General features: G+C 48.7%; 1 protein-coding gene across 1 annotated transcript in view; it reads left to right on the top strand.

The window, feature by feature from the left end:
* Positions 1-9,403, top strand: part of LOC119442814 (phosrestin-2-like) — a gene marked incomplete at its 5' end in the record, with an annotated part of 309,788 nt that extends 300,385 nt beyond the window's left edge. Inside the window, 2 exons of the mRNA XM_037707847.2 lie at positions 546-641; positions 3,326-9,403. Coding sequence (XP_037563775.2) covers positions 546-641; positions 3,326-3,659 — 430 coding nt within the window. The remainder of the gene's footprint in view (positions 1-545; positions 642-3,325) is intronic.
* Between the last annotated feature and the right edge of the window lie 8,557 nt (positions 9,404-17,960).

Below are 17,960 nucleotides of genomic sequence, written 5' to 3'. Positions count from 1 at the left end.
GTAATTCAAAATAGCAGTCAGTTGTTTGACCTGCAAGGTAAATTAGGAGTGGTTGGCCAGTTATTTACATTATTTTTCTTGTTTTCTTTTTTGAATAGAGACCCAATGCTAAGAAATTAACAGGCTTTGCAATCAAAGCGTGAGTGGTGTGTATGGTGAACCTCTTTATTGCTTGTTTGCTGCCATAGACGAGACTCTCCGAAACTTAGTGCATAGGCTCCTAACATTACGAATTTTCGAATACACGGATCAAAAAAAAAAAAAGGAACACTCAATAATGAAACGGAGCGTGGACGCTCTGATCTGTACGCAGAAGTCTCGGAGAATGTTGCCGATCTTTATCATTAAGCCCTGGCGGCAAAGTTTGTCGGCGGGAGTTGATAATCTTCCTCAAGCTCGAGTGCGTAGCCCTGCATCTTTCTTGCCGTTGCCCGGTTTCCCGATGCAAATCAGAGCCACGTGCGCGTGTTTAGCTTAGCGTGGCTCATGCGTATACATCGAAGATTGGCGCACGCTAACGACCCTTTCATTTACTCTGCTCGCAGCATCTCGGACCATGCCAGGAAGAACCTGTTCGGCATCGTCGTCTCCTACGAAGCGAAAGTGAAAGTTTATCTCGGCACGCTGAGCTCGCTTTCGGGGTGAGTGAAATCCTGCTGCTCCCGCAGCCCGCTGGCGGTGCTTTGAGCGCTGCGGGGCTCATTTCGACCACGACATACCTTAACGGCACGAGGCCGCCATCAGCCGGATTAAAGGCAAGCGCGGTAAACGACGCAGTTAATATACCCGCGTCCGAATAGCGAACGCCCGTGAGTTTGTGAACCTGGGCTGGCAGTCAGACCCATAAAGCTTGATCGGAGGATGGGTGCTTCGGCAAGGGCCGTGCAGCTTGTTACGCAGAACCCCGTGCAAGAGTAGTGTAGACAACCCAGAATGTGGTATCTTGCTAACGGAAGATTGGAACATGCGGAAATAAAGAAACGAGTAGGAAGCGCAGTGCGGAGATAACAAGGGGAAACGCAATGCATCAATAGCGAAACACGGAGCACTTTAGGGCTGCAGTAAATATGAGGTGCTGCGTGCAATCTGGCAACGTGTGATGGTGCCAGCGCTAGCTAATGTCCGCAAATGTCATTCTGTCGTTCAAATTGGATATCTTGTTGGGGTTGGAAGGTAATAACCAAAGATCAGTAGGCCGGTAGGCTTTGGGGGCGCACAGTAAAACCAGAAATGAGGGAGTGCAGGTCGACATGAGTTGGGCCTCTTTTGAAGTCGGAGAAGCGCAGAGCAAAATTAGTTTCGAAGAAACATTCATGACCATGGATTAAAATAAATAGGTGGCTAAAGTGCACAAGTATCTGTACCTCAAAAGCGTGAACATAGAATGGAGGGATGGGTCAAGAAGATTGTCAACCAACTATAGGGTAATCGAAAGTGTAAATAGACAACCAGGAGTCATAAAAAGAAGTGCGAAAACAGAGACAGTAAATTGGATGCAAAAGATGGAAACAAAAAAGACTATGGAGATTTACGAGAAGGGAAAGTAAGCAATTAAAAGGGAAAATCTACGATAACACAAAGGGGTGCTATTTGAAGCTCGAGCTGGTTGCCTAAGGACAAAAACAAACCGGAGCAAATATTCGCAACAGGATGAGGCATGTGGCTGCTGCAGCAAAAATCCGGAGACAACTCAGCACATCCTAATGGAGTGCGAAGGGATTCAACTAGCGAAACCCATAGGTAATGTACAACTTGCAGAAGCGCTGGTATTTAAAGTGTATGGAAGCATTAACCTGTCCGCAGTCGAGATCAGCAAGAGACATTTAGAGTATTGGTGGAGAAAAAGCAGGGAAAGTATTGATAGTTCCGGATTCGTTACAGGCACAGATAACGGTACAATGTAGTATAGAAGTTTTAAGGAAGAGAAAGAAAGTCGAATGAGATGTATACAGAATGCTAGACTGAAGCATAGCTCGTACCGGTATAGCATCAGGTATAGCATACGTGATTGGCTCAAGCAAGCTAGGTGGCTGTTTGTCACCACCCCGCTTCAAAGGGGATGCCAATAAACCATCACCATCATGATCAACGGGAATAGATTTTGTACACGTGCACACATACCCAACAAAGTGGGGATGAGGGGGGGGGGGGGGTGACAGCCGCCATTGTAGGTCAGGGGTAGAGCATCGCACGAGTAATGCGGAAGATGTGGTTACGGCTACCGCCTGCGTCAATTTGTCTTTTCGTCCACTTTCATTTTACTTATTATTTTATGTTACTTAAGATAATAGGTCATTTACCCTATTCTTTGCTTGCCTTCAATGTATGTTGGCCTCGTATGGTTGCAAGTGGGAAAATAATTGTGGCAGAAACCACCGAATAATATCGTCACTGTCTGCGATACCTTTCTTCTGTGACCTGCTGCATATCTCCATACCATTCGCCAATCTCGAAACCTTATGGGCACATCAGCGGACACACGAAGCGGCAAGCTCACTGTCAACCACAGTGCCAAATGATACCATGACATAGCATATATATATATATATATATTACTCTAATCACAGCACTCCAGTTCAAACTTCGTAGCAACCCCTACTATACCTAGTATCATGGCTGCAACTTCGTTGCAATGCCAATCCATCAAGCGGCCGTGCTCGACGCGGAGGTGGCTTTTGCAGACGTGGCGCTGTCGATTTAAGGTTACATGCTCCTTGTGCCACCTTGGCGTATCTATTACGGAGGATTGACCAATAATGGGCACATACCAGTACCACGTACGCAGTGACCAATTTTTTCGCTGGGGCACACGCCCAGTATCGCCTTACCCAGTTACCAAAGTTGCCTACTAGTCCAGACCAGACAGCAGCAGCCAGCAGCGTGTTTTCTATTCGGACCAATACCCAGTGCCCCATGTTGTCTGCTCGACAAGACCGCGGTCAGCACATATACCTAGTCGCCCAAGTTTACTCTCGTTTCATTAACTACCAGAATCATACAAATCTAAACAGTGCCTAAACATCTGTGGTCTCTATAGCACAGCGATTGACACTGTGGCGAGCATGACGGATCCTGCACCAATACGCGCACGGTCCCATGGTCCCAAGTGGTCATGCTTACATTTTCCATGACGGCTACGAATCATGCAAAATTTCCAAACAGGGAACGTTCACACATCACCCTTGCAAAAACCATTCATGAAATTCAATTACTTCTCAAAAGACATTCTACTGAACCAGCATAAACTCAATATAAACACAACAGAAGTCGTATACCGCTTTTCTAAGGACACACCACTCGGTTTCTTTCTTTTCTTTTTTTTCAGGCGAGGCGAGATGGCATGCTTCGTGCCGTTCCTGCTAATGCACCCGAGGCCCGCAGAGTCGCCCGTGGATCCGAGTCCCGACGAGACGCTCACGGCGACCACGTCATCCAACAGCGCCAAGCCCGTGCCGGCCACGGGCCTCGACGAGGTGATCGCCGAGTCCACGGCGCGCACGGGCGCGGCCGTCCTGCAGGGACCGATAGAGTCCAGTCCCGGCGGATCTGTGGACGTCCTGGGCGGCGACAGCCCCACTGAGACCGCGACTCCGGCCGGTTCCTCCTGCGAAGATGAGCTCGTCCGCAAGTTTGACGAAGTCAACACCAACAGCGACTGAGGCTGCGGAGAGTACGGGAAACAGTGGCCAACCGTGACCATGCCAATCAGTGCGACTCATCTGTGGCCAGTGCACGCGCCAGTTGGTACGAGCATGCCACTGGTCCAGAAGTGCATTTTCTGCTCCGAGGTCCAACAGCCTCGCCTCGCGCAGAGTCCCTGTTAGACTCGTACTTTCCTGTCGTGCGTGACGCGACAGTTTCCTGCAAGTGTGATGCTCTGCTTTACGTAACACTGCAGCAGGCTTTCACGACAAACATTCGGGAGGGCATGCCGAATCTGGCAGTCCATTCAGTAAGAAGCGCATGTCGACGTCCAGTAACAGAAGGTATCATAGCTGAGGCTGTATAGTGAGAAAAATGTCTACTGAATTCTTGAGCTTGCATCACGTAGGCACGCAATGGCCTTTACTTCCGGCGACTTCGTCGTGGTTCGAAGTTCGAAGAAAAAGAAATATACTGGCAACAATCACGATAACAGGATTGTTGGCATGTTTCAGCTCCTGAGTAAACTTGCTGTTCCTTGCGCAAGCCCGGCTCTGCAAGGATACCGCTCCTTGGGTGGCCTCTTTGCAAAGCCGCGCTTGCCACTTGTCCTAGTGAAAAGCTGTAGGCGTCAATTTCGTCGGCGCAGTCGCGCGAAGTGAATCATTCGTACAAGGACTGGAAAGGTACCGAGATTTACAATACGCGCGCACTGCGAACTTGTACTAAGCTGTCGGAGCGCTCGCTACGTAGGCGTGATTCTTTCCATAGTTGCGCGCGTATGCTAGAAGCTTTTCGATGTTTCTGTGCCGTCTTAAGAGCTGTTCAACACCGCGAATGAAGTATCTTTTGTGCTTGTCGCGCCGCTGGTGACACGATGTGTTCACTTCTCGTGTGAGTCGAGAATCTCCTGCCAATGTCAGCATGCTGGCGTGTTCCCGCCTTGTTAGACGCTGAAGCGGTGCATGCCTTTGTTTTCTGTCCTTCGATGGTGCTCATCTTGCACCAAAGCAGCGAGATTTTCGTGAACTCTCTACAGAGCCAGTGACAAACTGCGACTACAGCACGAATCCCGAAGGGAGCTACAAACTACCACACACTGTCGTTCCTGCGGATTCCTCCAGTTCTTGTTGACGTGAGCACGCAGAGACGATGCCTATGGGCAATCTTGTTCCACTACGTTCGTTGTGAATAGCTGTTTATCTTCCTCGCGTTGTTGTACTGGTGCCATGATTTGTGATCTTTATCAGACTAACACGAGCTTATGGGGACCACGCAGTCTTGGACTAGCGCAGATGAAGAAAGAGAGCGATACGACGGTTACGCTTGACGAAGGCTTTCGGTGACGGGCGTAGCCGACGAGTGATTATGTTGTCATCGACGCGTTGTGCCAAAATACATAAATATACATGTAACTGCTGCGACAAGTGCTTGCTTGTGGCCACAGCGGTGATGAGAGCGAAGGCAAAGTGGCTACGGAATGGTATCATGATTGCAATGAGGCGCGAAACACAATGAGTGGGTATCGGCGCAGTTCTGGCTAGGCTTGGGTGTTTATTTAAACGTCCCCGGACCATGCGTAACGTACTTCGTGATGTGATGTGATTATTGCAGCTGCCCTCTCAGTACTCTTCGCTGTAACTTTATATTTGTGTCCGAGAGGCATCCGGCGACCGCAGAAGCACGCACCTGAAACATGCGCACGGCAAGAAGCCCCCTTCCAGGGCTTCTTTCATTAAGCATTGTCTAGAAAATAAGTAGCAGGTTTTTCTTCTCGCTCGTTTGCCAAGAGTCTCGACGGATTCGCGGCAAGGCAACCCGCGCTACGAACAGAACCTTTGTGTTTTGAAATCAACTGTGTCTCGTTGTAGCATCCCGACTATGAAATAGTGTAGAGCCTACGGGAACAATCGTGTCGAGTTAGAGCCCCCGCATTTTGTACGCGATGCTGCCTCTTTGTTCTGAGTTGAGGGGTGCAACGCTGACGCTACATTCACACCTGCATTTAGAGAGCCACTGCTACATCAGCCAGGCGGTCCCATCTCTCTTTCTATCTCCAGAGCACACAAACGAAAGGGGATCGCCGAGCATGCGCACGAGTGGGCAGCGAGCCACGCGCTTAATTTCTTTCCGCTACTCCGTTTTATTCAGCGCTTTCCCGACGCAGACGTCGTTCACACACGCAATTTCCTGTTGCAGCGTTGCTTCCCGAAAAGTTCTCTATTTTGGCGTACACTCGCACCGCCCCCCCCCCTCCCCCCTCCCTTCCCCTCAACCGTCGCCGCAATTATTTAAGCGACGGCGGGAGGCATAGCGCAAAGCTGATTTTGCAAGTGCCTGCACGCATGCTGCGGCAACGGGGTGCTATAGATGCATACGCGAAGACTAACTGAACAAAAAAAGAGGAGCCTAACATATAGCGAAAGCAGATCATTACGCGACACGCGCGTTCATGCTGTCAGGCTGCAGGCATATATATGTAAGTCACGACGCGGACCATTGCCCCGTTCCCTCCGTTCTTGTTCTTTCTTACCTCGTGTCGCAGGGGGCCGCAGGATTCCTCGCGTGTACATACATTTCTAAACCACGTGCCGCGTTGATGTCCGGTGACCACCGCTCTCTATATTTGATACGAAACACATATGGCATCGCGTCAACGTGCAGGCATGGAAGGGGGGAAAAAAACCAGAAAAACGCAGACAAGCAGCGTACGCTCTCCTTTACATCCAATTCCAAGCACCCGTCGTCGCTCGGCTAATGAGAAAAGTTGCCCGGCGCGCATTATTCGTAGGTGTAGAACAACAACAAAGAAGGTATATAGTAGAGATGGAGAGAGCGCGCACGGCATTAAAGCTCCTTGTACTATACGGCCTGCTCTAGTCGGTCGCCCCCTTACTTGTCGATGCAGACCGTCCCTCCTCCTCATAAATCATTCTGTTGGCGGCATCAGCGACCGCGGGAACGAGAGAGCGTGCTTCCCTATCCATTTCCCCGAATTCCGGCCCATGGTGCGCCGACGCAACTCTTCCCCCGGGTGACATTGAAGCAGTTCGTTCGCACGTGGTTCGCTCGGCGGCGCTAAGGTGCCTAACAGCCGTCTGCGACCCTGGGGGTCCGCGCGGTGATATTTCTTCGACGATGTACAAAAGGAAATGGCTTGTCTCGGCTGTCATCCCGCGGCGGCGGCGGCGCGCTGGATTCTCAGCAAAGACGTGTCGCGGCTGCCTGTCTTGTCGAGAGCTGACCGCCGCATGGCGTGGAGTGATATGGAAGGAAAGCAAATGGCACACGCGTGGTTCTGCCACGCACGTTTCGCTAGAAGGAAGCGGTGTGCATGGTTCGCTCGGGTTACGCTGTTTTTTGTTTGTTTGTTTTTTTTTTGGATGACTGCGCTGTGACTTGACTTACAACCATTACTACCACCGCTACTACTATACTGCACTGTACAGGTATAATGTGTATGCGTACGCACTGTACAGATTTGGGGTGTATAGCTTGTACACATGTACAAAATATGGGCATTGTTAGCTGATGTGTTGAGCATGCCGCTGGTTTTGTTGGTGGTAAGCGCGCCCATGTAACCTGTTTTGCGCGCATTGACTGTGGGAAAATATGTGATCCAATGTCTCTTGGCTTGCGACTGCACTCTCGTTAATCAGAGGCTGTGACACTTCTTGCAGGTGGCTCTTTGCACAGGCTTCTTCACCTCGTGAAACTTGTATACCTCGAACTCCAGAGATAACGAGCTATGCTGCAACATTTTTATTGACGTATGAAGTTTGAGATACCATTTCATCCTTCGAATCTGATATTCATCTTCCTGCGATATAAAGCCATTGTAATCAGGAGTGAGGTATGAACCTCCATTGAAATTATGGAGATAGCAGAGAGAGAAAACTGGAAATGCGAGCAGGAGGCGTAATCTAAGCAACTACCAGAGAAACAAATTTCAGGGGCTCTGATAATATAGTGTTGAGATTTTTTTTTCTCCCCCAAATAATAATTACGCATCTCTTTGTTTTTTTTTTTTTTTTTTTTGCCACAGAGCGGCTTCTGTATCGTCAATTAAGACCAAAGTTTCCATCGGCTAGCTACCTTCCACGAGAGAACACAGCACTTTATCGGGAGCTTTATCAAGAACCTGATAAACTGTATGTCGGAACCTGATGACTCTATGTCGCTTCGGAGCCGGTTTGACAACAAATAAGTCATCTGAGCTATGACTACACCATATCAAACTAAAGAGCAGCATCTAGCGTGCATTCGTGGTGACTGGAGGCCTTGTGAAAAGTTCATACAAGCCTGCAGGGAGCATTCAGTCTGACGGCAGTTTGCACACACTCACCTCAGTCACGGCTTCGCTAAGCTTGGCAACGTATCTGGTATCGAGCTGCGTTTAATGGTTCGATGGAAGTCGCAGTGCTTGTGTAAGCTCATTCGCTTTGAGGTTACATCTTTTCGCATGCTTCGATATCTTAGGCAGACAAGAAGTTATCGCACACACCGAAATCGAGAGAAATATTTTCGGCAATTATTAATGTAACGAATATTTGATACATAAATTGCTACATAAAAGGTTGCTTGCAGCAAACGCCTTACACTTCTACAGCAGAAAGTATCCTTGCATCGAAGAGAGAGTAAAACGTAAACTTAAAAGCCGCGTCTTGGAATGCTTTAACAACTGAATTACGAATATGAACACATTCGCGAGGAGCCTCAGCGTCACAGTCATCAAGTGCGATACTAAATCAGTACAGGTAATGAACAACAAGCGCGCGTTCTTGTTAGTGCCGTTGCTTAAACTGCGGTAGAGCGGGCGGATGTGTAAGAAAATTTTCTAGTCACGTTGTTTACTGGTTGAATATTTTGCAAGGAACATCACAATTACAAGGTAGAGACTCGGTCGTGATGCTCAAATTAGCGTATTGTTGTAGCAGCAGTGGCCGTCTGGCACATACCGATTCGATAAATTAAGGGAATAAAGTATATAGTCCTTCTTGAGCGTGTTACAAATGAATCATTTGTTTCGGCAGCTAATCTATCAATGGTACAAAGTTTGCATACTAAAGAAAAGGTATCTTCCTGACCACTGCTAACTTCTACATGTGCAGACGATCACATTTACTGGGCAAAAACTGTTCTTGCTTTATTACCACAGCAGGTTCGAGCTAAAGCTCCTTATCCACTTTTTTGGCATTCCTTACGTGGTCACAAAGACACATCAAATATTTATATTGCAAGCACAGCCGCAGGTCTGCAGAGCGACTTTGGGTAGTGGGAGAGATCAGTAAGAGACTGTGCGGTAAGCCCATAGGAAGAGAGGCGGCTGAAAATTCTTAAAGACGATTTTGCCAGTGGCTTTAGCGAAATTCGTTGAAGGCGAGTGCGTCTGCGCGATCACTGATGGGCAGACTATACCTACTGCCAGCATTGCCACGTTTTCAATCAGATATCATGGTTCAAGAAGCTATAGAAGTGGTGGTAGCGTGTATGTCGGTGAGTTTCGATGACAGCTGGACAGGACGATGTATCTGATAAATGATGTCATCGACGGAACGTACCCACCCCCTTTTTGTCCAGAGCAGTTCCTCGCAAGAATACACTCATGGAGACGTATATACACTGTTGTTGTGCGCGAATCTCATCTAACCACAACGCTTGGCTAAGCGAGCTTTCATATTTTGTTTTACCAGCCTTACTGTAACGCGCTTGCATCGTCATCGTCAACAAGTTCACTAATAAAAGTCATATATGGCGACTGGAGCAGTGTCACTCGTTAAGCACATACACTTTTACTCCTTACACTGCACAGCGACCCATCGGCTGCCGTGCCACGGCACATCAGGTAAGGGCAACAGACTAATTCATGACAGCTTGATCGATCAGTCAACCACGGCAAGGTAACCACCGTGTACTACAAACCATACCCTTACTCATTGTTAGAAACTGTCGACAGTATATGCAAGGTCGATTCAAATAGGTCGCGAAGCTTCGGGCGAAAAGCGGTTCAGAACGAATTTTCACCAACATCAGCAAGGGTGGTTATGGGAGCAGCGATTGAAGCACGACTATGTTTGGAGGGAACAAACATTGGGAAAGAAAAAAGCGTTTTTTTAATTAAAGCGAGGCACAGTTAGATTCATTCAACGAAAATAAAATTACTAATCAATTTTATATACGCATGGTGAGAAAGTAACTATATTTGACTTGATCATTATCAATAAAAACTTCTTTTCAGCGCCCACCGTAAGAGCGCCCACCGATAGTGGCGGGCGTTGGGCGCCGCTATCACTTGCAATGCAATGCAGCTCTTGAAAAGTGCAGAAAGGCGCGCTCGTAAAGTTCACCTGTTACAATACGCCCCCCTCACATGTGTTGTTTTGCTTGTCGACATTTGTCTGAATTTGGCGACGCAGGCAGTTTCATTGTTTCTTAACATGTTCAGTCAAAAGTATAGTGAGTTGCGACCGCCAGATAATTGTTTACTTTAGTTGTTTTAGTGGGACATCGCTGGCCGACGGGCTTGGCGTCCGCCGAAAGGACGAGCACTCTACGCCCGAAGCGTTCGCCGGCGTCCAAAGAAAGTATGTTCTGTACTGCGATGCGATTTCCACACCCGTACGGCTCAACTTTTCCTGCATCGCTGTCCGTGCTGAAAGCTCGAAACGCACATCAAGTCGAATGACGGGGCATTTGAATATACAGCTCCAATGGCAGGCCTCCGAAAACAAATTTCGCGCCTTTGAGAACAAAATGGCGTCACTTCTGTTTTTCACCGATATTACGTCAAATTATTTTTTCTTCGCAGGCGCAAGTTGGAATCAGCTAGCGCAAGACAGCGGTAATTGGAGATCGCAGGGATTTATGTCCTGCAGTGGACATAAATATAAGCTGATGATGATGATGATTTTTCTTCCGCCGGAAATGTTCCCTTCTCACACAGATGGCGCTAAGCCCCATGAACCACCGATGAACCACCACGTTTTGAACGTATGGGCTTCTACGGAAGCTTCGATACCAGGTACATTTACCTTGGTATATGCAAGGTCGGTGGTATATGTGTTCGAGGGCACTGGATGAATCGAGAGTTTGGGTATAGTAATTTGAGTGATTAAAGAACGTGCCACCATGAACAAGACACGAATACAGGACGACTCGACGGTCAACTAGCAACAAGAGAGAAGAAAGGAAAGAGGATGAAAATGTAGGTTAGATAACGCAGGCGCGTCTGTCCAGTTAATTAGACTGACGCATCGCACGAAATTTGTTCGGGATAACGCGCACTTCTATTTATGAATATAGCGTGTATGAATGTGCAACATAAGGCTCGGTCATTACAGGCAACTTAGCTGCACTCACTGCAGCCTAGCACATCCAATTACTCTGACCATGTATGCAATCAAATGTCGTTAAATCCCGTTCTCTTGCACTGCCACACATCCGACCGCGCATCTATCGTATACTCTCCTACTGTTCATATCCCCGGAACATACGCAATCATTCTTGTGGCAATTCCGAGTCCAGCACATTCACAATGGGCTGGATGATAAAGAGGATTTCACATAAACGAATGTTGCTTACATAAGCGAAGAAACTATGGTGTTGCTAAGTTATACATCTTCAGTCTGATTGCACATTGTCAGATTAGATTCCATGGGGACCATTCGGCGCTGAGGCGACACATTTCTTGTATATGATGTGTAAACAGCAAACTTAGGAATTCCACAGATGAGTCTTGCTTGTATAACCTATGCGCGCTTGTAGGACGTTGCAGGAAACGTATAAATCCTACAGCTGGGAGTCTTGCTTGCAGGAGTTATTCAACGAGTATTCGTTCTAAAAGCGCAGAAAGAAAAATTCTACGCCGCGTGATAAACAGCGAAGAGGTGCGCTTGGTCTCTGGCGCCATACAGGTGAGCCCCTGCAAAATGCGCTTGCGCCTCTGATTTGTGTAGCCTTTAAAACTCTATCTGATGCATTTAAAATCTCTAAGAGAGGCCAATCGGACCAGCGCTTCTTCGGACCTCTCCTTTTTTGCTTACGTCTTGTGCTGACTCCATGATAAGCAACGTTTATTCAGGTGATATGAATCATCCCTTTGAAACGAAATGCGGGCACATGCCTCCAAGCTCGTTCTTTATACCTTTATGCTGCACTTTAATATTTAAATATCTATATGCACTAAGTTAAATTATTCAAAATCGGAAGTCCGCGCCATTGCATGTTCTTCTTTTCTTTTGTACCACCGATATATCAACCGTCTCTTTATAGTCTCCATCGCAAATACATTTACGTTTACCTTCTAAGTCCGCCCTTGCATCCGAATGCATGGAGGCACGCGTATACGGGCTAGTTAGCGTTAACATATAGCATCGAAATGCTAAAGAAAAAAATTACACCATCTTCCCGTAGGGGAACCCTGAGTAGTATGCGAAGTAGCCATTGCGTCGGTTCAAAGTAGTTTTATCAGCTGTATAAACTTGGACATGCAGCAGCACCAGCAACGCGCAGAACTGTTGTCGACGCCGTCGGCGTTTTGCCCGCGTTCGCACCGAACGCGCGCGGCGTTGGTGACTGTTGCCGGTGCCTCTGGGGCGCCTACCGTCGCGCCTCTAACCTAAGCTGCTTCGCATTATCGCGCACGGAGCCGCAGGTCTTGCCATTCGTTGCGCAATCCGGAGAGGAGAGGAGCTTCGGAGAGGAGATGAGACAAGGAGAGGAGAGGGAGGAGATGAGACGAGGAGAGGAGATGAGGCAAGGAGAGGAGGGGGAGGAGGGTGCGCATGCGCATAGGGGTGTGGACGCCGCACGGCGGAGGGAGGGAGGGAGCGACATAGCCCCGAGCATAAGATGCTTCGCATCTAAAAGCAAAGCGAGCCCAGAGAAAAGTACTAATCATAAGACGGCCGCTCTCGGCGGCGGCAGCAACGTCACTACCACTGCGAACTCGAGTGCGCACTGCAAACACAGTTCCTTCAAACACAGTCCGGATGCAACCCGCCGTGGTTGCTCAGTGGTTATGGAGTTGGGCTGCTGAGCACGAGGTCGCGGGATTGAATCCCGGCCACGGCGGCCGCATTTCGATGCGGGCGAAATGCAGCAAACACCCGTGTACTTAGATTTAGGTGCACGTTAAAGAACCCCAGATGGTCTAAATTAATCCAGTTAATTAACCCCCCCCCCCCACTAGGCGTGCCTTATAATCAGATGGTGGTTTTGGCACGTAAAACCCCATCCGGATGCGCGTTCTTCACATTTAACGTGGATTCAAGGGTAAGCCGCCTGCCGGACTTCTTTCACGTATAAGTGACGTCACTGATGGTTGTTTAAACAGCGTGAAAATAAAACAACAAAATAAAAAGATGTTGCGCTATGACTACAGTACCTAGGTAAACAATAGACCAACTTGTTTCTTTGTGTGCCGGTACCTTGTGGTGGTCCTGCAGCCAAAAGCAACTTATGTGTACATCCGCTGTTCTTTCATCCGGGGTGGTCCGTTATTGGATACGAGACAAAAGTAATTCGCTTTGCAGTTTTACGATTCGTCATTGAATAGCATGAGAAGATTAAGTGGGTTTTCGTTTTTGTTTGTTTTCTTGTTTTCTTCTTTTTGTGTGTGTGTGTTGTTGTTTTGAGGAGGATGGGGGACATCTTTCTCTTACCGGGACATCTTTTTCAGATGCTACAATGGTGTGGATGCATAGAAGGTTGAAATTGCACGGAATAAACTTGAAGCTCTGCCTAATGGAACTCAACGAGACACCACCGAAGATAATCTCAGGGTCAAATAGTGTACGAACTTATGGGTAAACATCACAATGAGACACGATCTTTCTGTCTCGCCTTATCCATTTCCCAGTGCAGGGTAGCAAAGTGCATATCTATCTTCCAGTTAACCTCCCTGCCTTTCGCATCTAATTTATCTCTCTCTCTCTCCCCATCAAAACATACAGTCTCACAGAAGTCTAACGACCACGTTTTCAAAATAGTCCGAGCCATAGCAGACGACTATGGCTGTGTTCCAATTCTTTCCATCATCGTAGACAGTCTACTTTGACGTCTACGAAGACAGCCAAGACAGCTTTGAGGACAAGTAATGGAACGCGTTTCGAGCCGTCTAGAAGACTCTTCTGCGACGTGACGCCACCTCGCAGCGACAAAAACAACATTGAGAAAATCACACATTAGTTCTGTATTTTAAGTATTTTCGCCTGCGAGCCTATGAAAAACATGATGCGACTTAAATTAAGGGCATAGAAAAGCGTGTCTACGTTTTTGTGTGCGCAGACAACCTTCCTGTCGAGTTTCTAAGCGCCCTGCTCAGTGACCATCTTGTTTAGACAGGAAAGTAGCCTGCATCGTTCTTGACTTCGATGTTCTCTTCGCGATGCTGTCTACTTTGACATCTTCGTGAGAATTGGAACGAGACTTAAGATGGCCGCCGTCCACTTAGCTCAGAGTTTCACACTATAAAACCTAGAGGGAAATGTGGCGCTGCTGCGCCGTGGTATGCATGGGAATGCCGGTATATTGTGGATTCGGATTGGCATCGTTCTTGGAGAGCCAGAACGCCTTGAAGACGTGCCTGGCTAGCACCGTTCTCTCTGTCACAATGATTCATTTCCTGCTAAAACAGGACGTAAAAAGCTGCTTTAGCTTTATTATTACACCAAAACATGTTTTGTTTAATTTTGAGGACATACTATTGAATGCACAATTCTATGAAACGTAAAAAGTATCAGCTGGCCGCTAAAGTTGGAGGGCAGACGACAAGATTCTCGCTCGCTTTGGAACAACTTGTCTTTGTTCTTGCTTTTCTTCGCTTGATGCTGCATTGTAGGTGAATAAACTTTATTGAGAGATGTAATATGGGTGAATGAAAGCCTTTTATGTAGATTTTATTTTAAGAACGCGTTATTTGTGTAGCCATATCCACGTTTTAGACGAAGCCTCGTACAACACCAGCCAACACAAGCCTCGCAGACACATATCCCGTCATTCCCATGAGGGCACGGCAGCCCTTTAAGAAACTCGCATAGACGGTGGCGCCAGTTTACCCTCTAGGTGTTATAGTGAGAAACTCTATGACTTAGCTGTCTATTTAGCCGTCTAAGGCGAGTATTGGAACCATAGCCTCTTCTAGAGGAGGCTATGATTGGAACACACCCTATGGCTTGCTGAAATGCGACTATGGCTATGACGATGGCTACGACTTCCCGACTATGGCTATGCCGAAATACGACTACGAGAAACGGGTGCCGCGATTAGCAACTGCGATCGTGTGAAGCATGACGATTGTGACAGCGATATCATTGCGTGCTCGTATCTTATCGCAGGACCACGCAGCGATCGATGGAAAGGAAACATTTGGCAGTTTGGTCCAAAGGCGAAACAGTGAAAGCGGTAGCAAGGTTTAGCGACGCCCTTGAGCTCTTCACACGGTGTTCTAACAATGCGACGAGGAGACACGGCGCGACGCAGAACGCAAGACCACTTTTGCTGCACAGTTGAAACAGCGCCTCGGTGGAAACCAGGCGTGTAACAATGCTGGCGCGATGAGGAACGCCGGCAGATAGGCGTCGTACATCGGTGGTGTACAAGATAAGACCGACGGCAAAATGTCGGCGTTTGTCAGCGCCGCACGAAAGGATTAAATACATTTAGCTTGACGTTTATAACTAGGTTTACTATATGTTCCGCTCAGACCAGTGTATGCACCATGGTGTGGTATGCTCACGTGCTCCTCATGATGTGTGTGCTGCGCACAACGCTCGTGTATGCAGCGGAAACCAGAACGCTGCCCTGGCTCAGACAGAATTGATTTAGCGGAGCGCGACGGTGCGTCCACTTGGCGTCGAAGTTTTTAAAGCAAACGCACTGCGCGTCTCCGGAGGCCGTCTAACGTTGGATGCCATATATATTTTCTGTACGATAACACAAGGGGCAGTGCCTTGCTATTTGAAGCTCGATCTGGTTGCCCAAGGACTAAAAAAGTTGTCGCAGTTTCACCTGAAAGGCGAAGCATCAATTGCGATAGCAAACTTGTAGAGAGCTATACGTAGTAATGATATTAGCTTTATCAGCTGTATAAACTTGGACATGCAGCAGCACCGGCAACACGCAGAACTGTTGTCGACGCCATCGGCGTTTTGCCCGCGTTCGCTCAAAATGCGTGCGGCGTTGGTGACTGTTGCCGGAGCCTCTGATATAAATAGGCACAGCGTGCCGCAGCTAAACGTCGCCTCCCTTCCCTCCCCCTCCCCCACGGCCTCTCGCTCGTCGGAAGAAGGCGCGTTTGCTCAACATACATGGTGATTGTGAAGGAGAACAGAGACGCCTACTTCTGCAGCCCTTAAGCGAGCACGGCGCAGAACGCGCGTTTGTTCTCCGCCGTGCGTTCACTCCCCGTGAAAGACGCGCCCCTCGCGCCCTTTCACTCGCACATACAGCGTTCGGCGCGCGGCGACGATTTCTTCTCCAAATGACGTCATACGGAACCTCACGGCGACGGCGACGGCGACGGCGACGGCAACGGCGACGGCGACGGCAGAAATCTGCTTTTGAGTGTCCATATAATTGCTATCGCAATAAAAGTCACAGGCCTGCGCGGCACGCGCAGCACAGTCACAGCGTAAGATGATGGAGCGGCTGAAGAGTAGCTCCAATTTCGGCACCACGCACAACAGGGTCTTCGCGGCAAAGTCTCTTCGCCTCGTTTTGACGAGAACGATCTGAACTGTCCGCCCTGTCCGCCCAGCGTGGACGGCGAGCTGCGGCTTGTAATGCTCTCTGCACAGCAGTCTGTTGAGCCCGATGGATGCTTGGTTGTAGCCGCGCACGTAGCTCTACGATTCGCTTCTTCAGCAGCGGTTTGTACCTTGCGAGGAGACGCCATAACGTGTACCGAAGAGGTATCCAGAATACGTGTCGCATATCTCACATCCCTTGACCTGTGGCACGGTACGTTGTTGTTGTTGATGATGATGATCATTATTGTTTATTGGAATCTTCAAAACGGGCTGCAACTTGCATGTCGGGCACGCTGCGTTTTCAGGCAACTTAACTAGATGGCGCCACCATGCTGGCGGAGGCTAGAGATCGCGTTGGTTGCGCGCCTCGTCTGAATCGCATCTCGTCGTCTGCGCCTGCGCACGCTGCGTCTGCAGGCGCCTTAACTAGATGGCGCCACCATACCGGCGGGAGGCTCGGGATCGCGATGATTGCGTGCCTCGTCTGAATTGCATCTCGTATGTGCCTGCGCGTCTGCCTAGGGCACGTTTACAGGGAATTTTTCCGCTGCCTGTTAGCAAGCGCTTGCGTGGCTCAGTGGTAAAGTATCCGACTCCCGCAGCGGGCCTGGGTTCGATCCCGGCGGGGACCGGGTAACTTTTTTTTTTCATTTCCGGCGATAGCGGTTACGGCCACCAGCGACGGCCGCGGAGGCGGCGGCGTCGGACACCATCGCGAACCGAAACGGCTATTGGAATGAGCCCAAAACAGCTTCCGCTGTAAATATACCGGAGCAAGTACCCGCAACAAAATGAGGCACGTGTATATGCTGCAGCAAAAATCCCGGAGACCACTTGGCACATCGTGATGGAATGCGCAGGAATTGACCCAATGAGATGCGTAGGTAACGTACACGTTCAAGAAGCGCTTGGATTTAAAGTGGACGGAAGCATCAACCGGTCAACAGTCGAGATAAACAAGAAACGTTTAGAGTATCGGTGGAAAAAAAAGACGGAGGTAAGAGACTGATACGACCGGATCCATTACAGGCATAGCAAAAGGTACAAGATAGATAGATAGAGAAGTTTTGCGGAAGAGAAAAAAAGATTTAGGAGATGTATACGAAAATGCTAGAACGAAAAGCATGTATAGTGTACCTGAATAGCTCAAGCAAGCTAGCTGACTATTCGTCACCGCCCCGTTGCAAAGGGTATGGCAGTAAGTGATCCTCATAATAACGCTCCACGCACAGGCTGTGTATGCACCGTCGATACCTGGACAGCATGCGATACGTCGAATTTCAATGAGAAGCATTATTTACCTCATTCTTGGCACTTGGTGGTAGGTAGGTACGTAGTAGTAGGTAGCTAGGTTCCTGTCTCGCCTCGCGTTAAGAAAAATAGTCTGTGGACGATGTGGAAATCTAACCTCTGCCGTCGAGCACAGGAGCCGGATGCTCCAACCATTAGCCCACGATGGTACGCATGCTTCCCTCGTGCCAAAGCTGCAGCCAGCTCTTTGAAACACTCGGCGTGTGAACCCCCAGCAACATTTGTAGTCTTCTTTCCTTGCTACAGCTCGCGTTTTGA

The sequence above is a fragment of the Dermacentor silvarum genome, chromosome 2 (assembly GCF_013339745.2).
Source record: "Dermacentor silvarum isolate Dsil-2018 chromosome 2, BIME_Dsil_1.4, whole genome shotgun sequence".
Lineage (NCBI taxonomy): Eukaryota > Metazoa > Arthropoda > Arachnida > Ixodida > Ixodidae > Dermacentor > Dermacentor silvarum.
The sequence above is the reverse complement of the archived record's forward strand: the minus strand, read 5'-3'. Positions and strand labels throughout refer to the sequence as shown.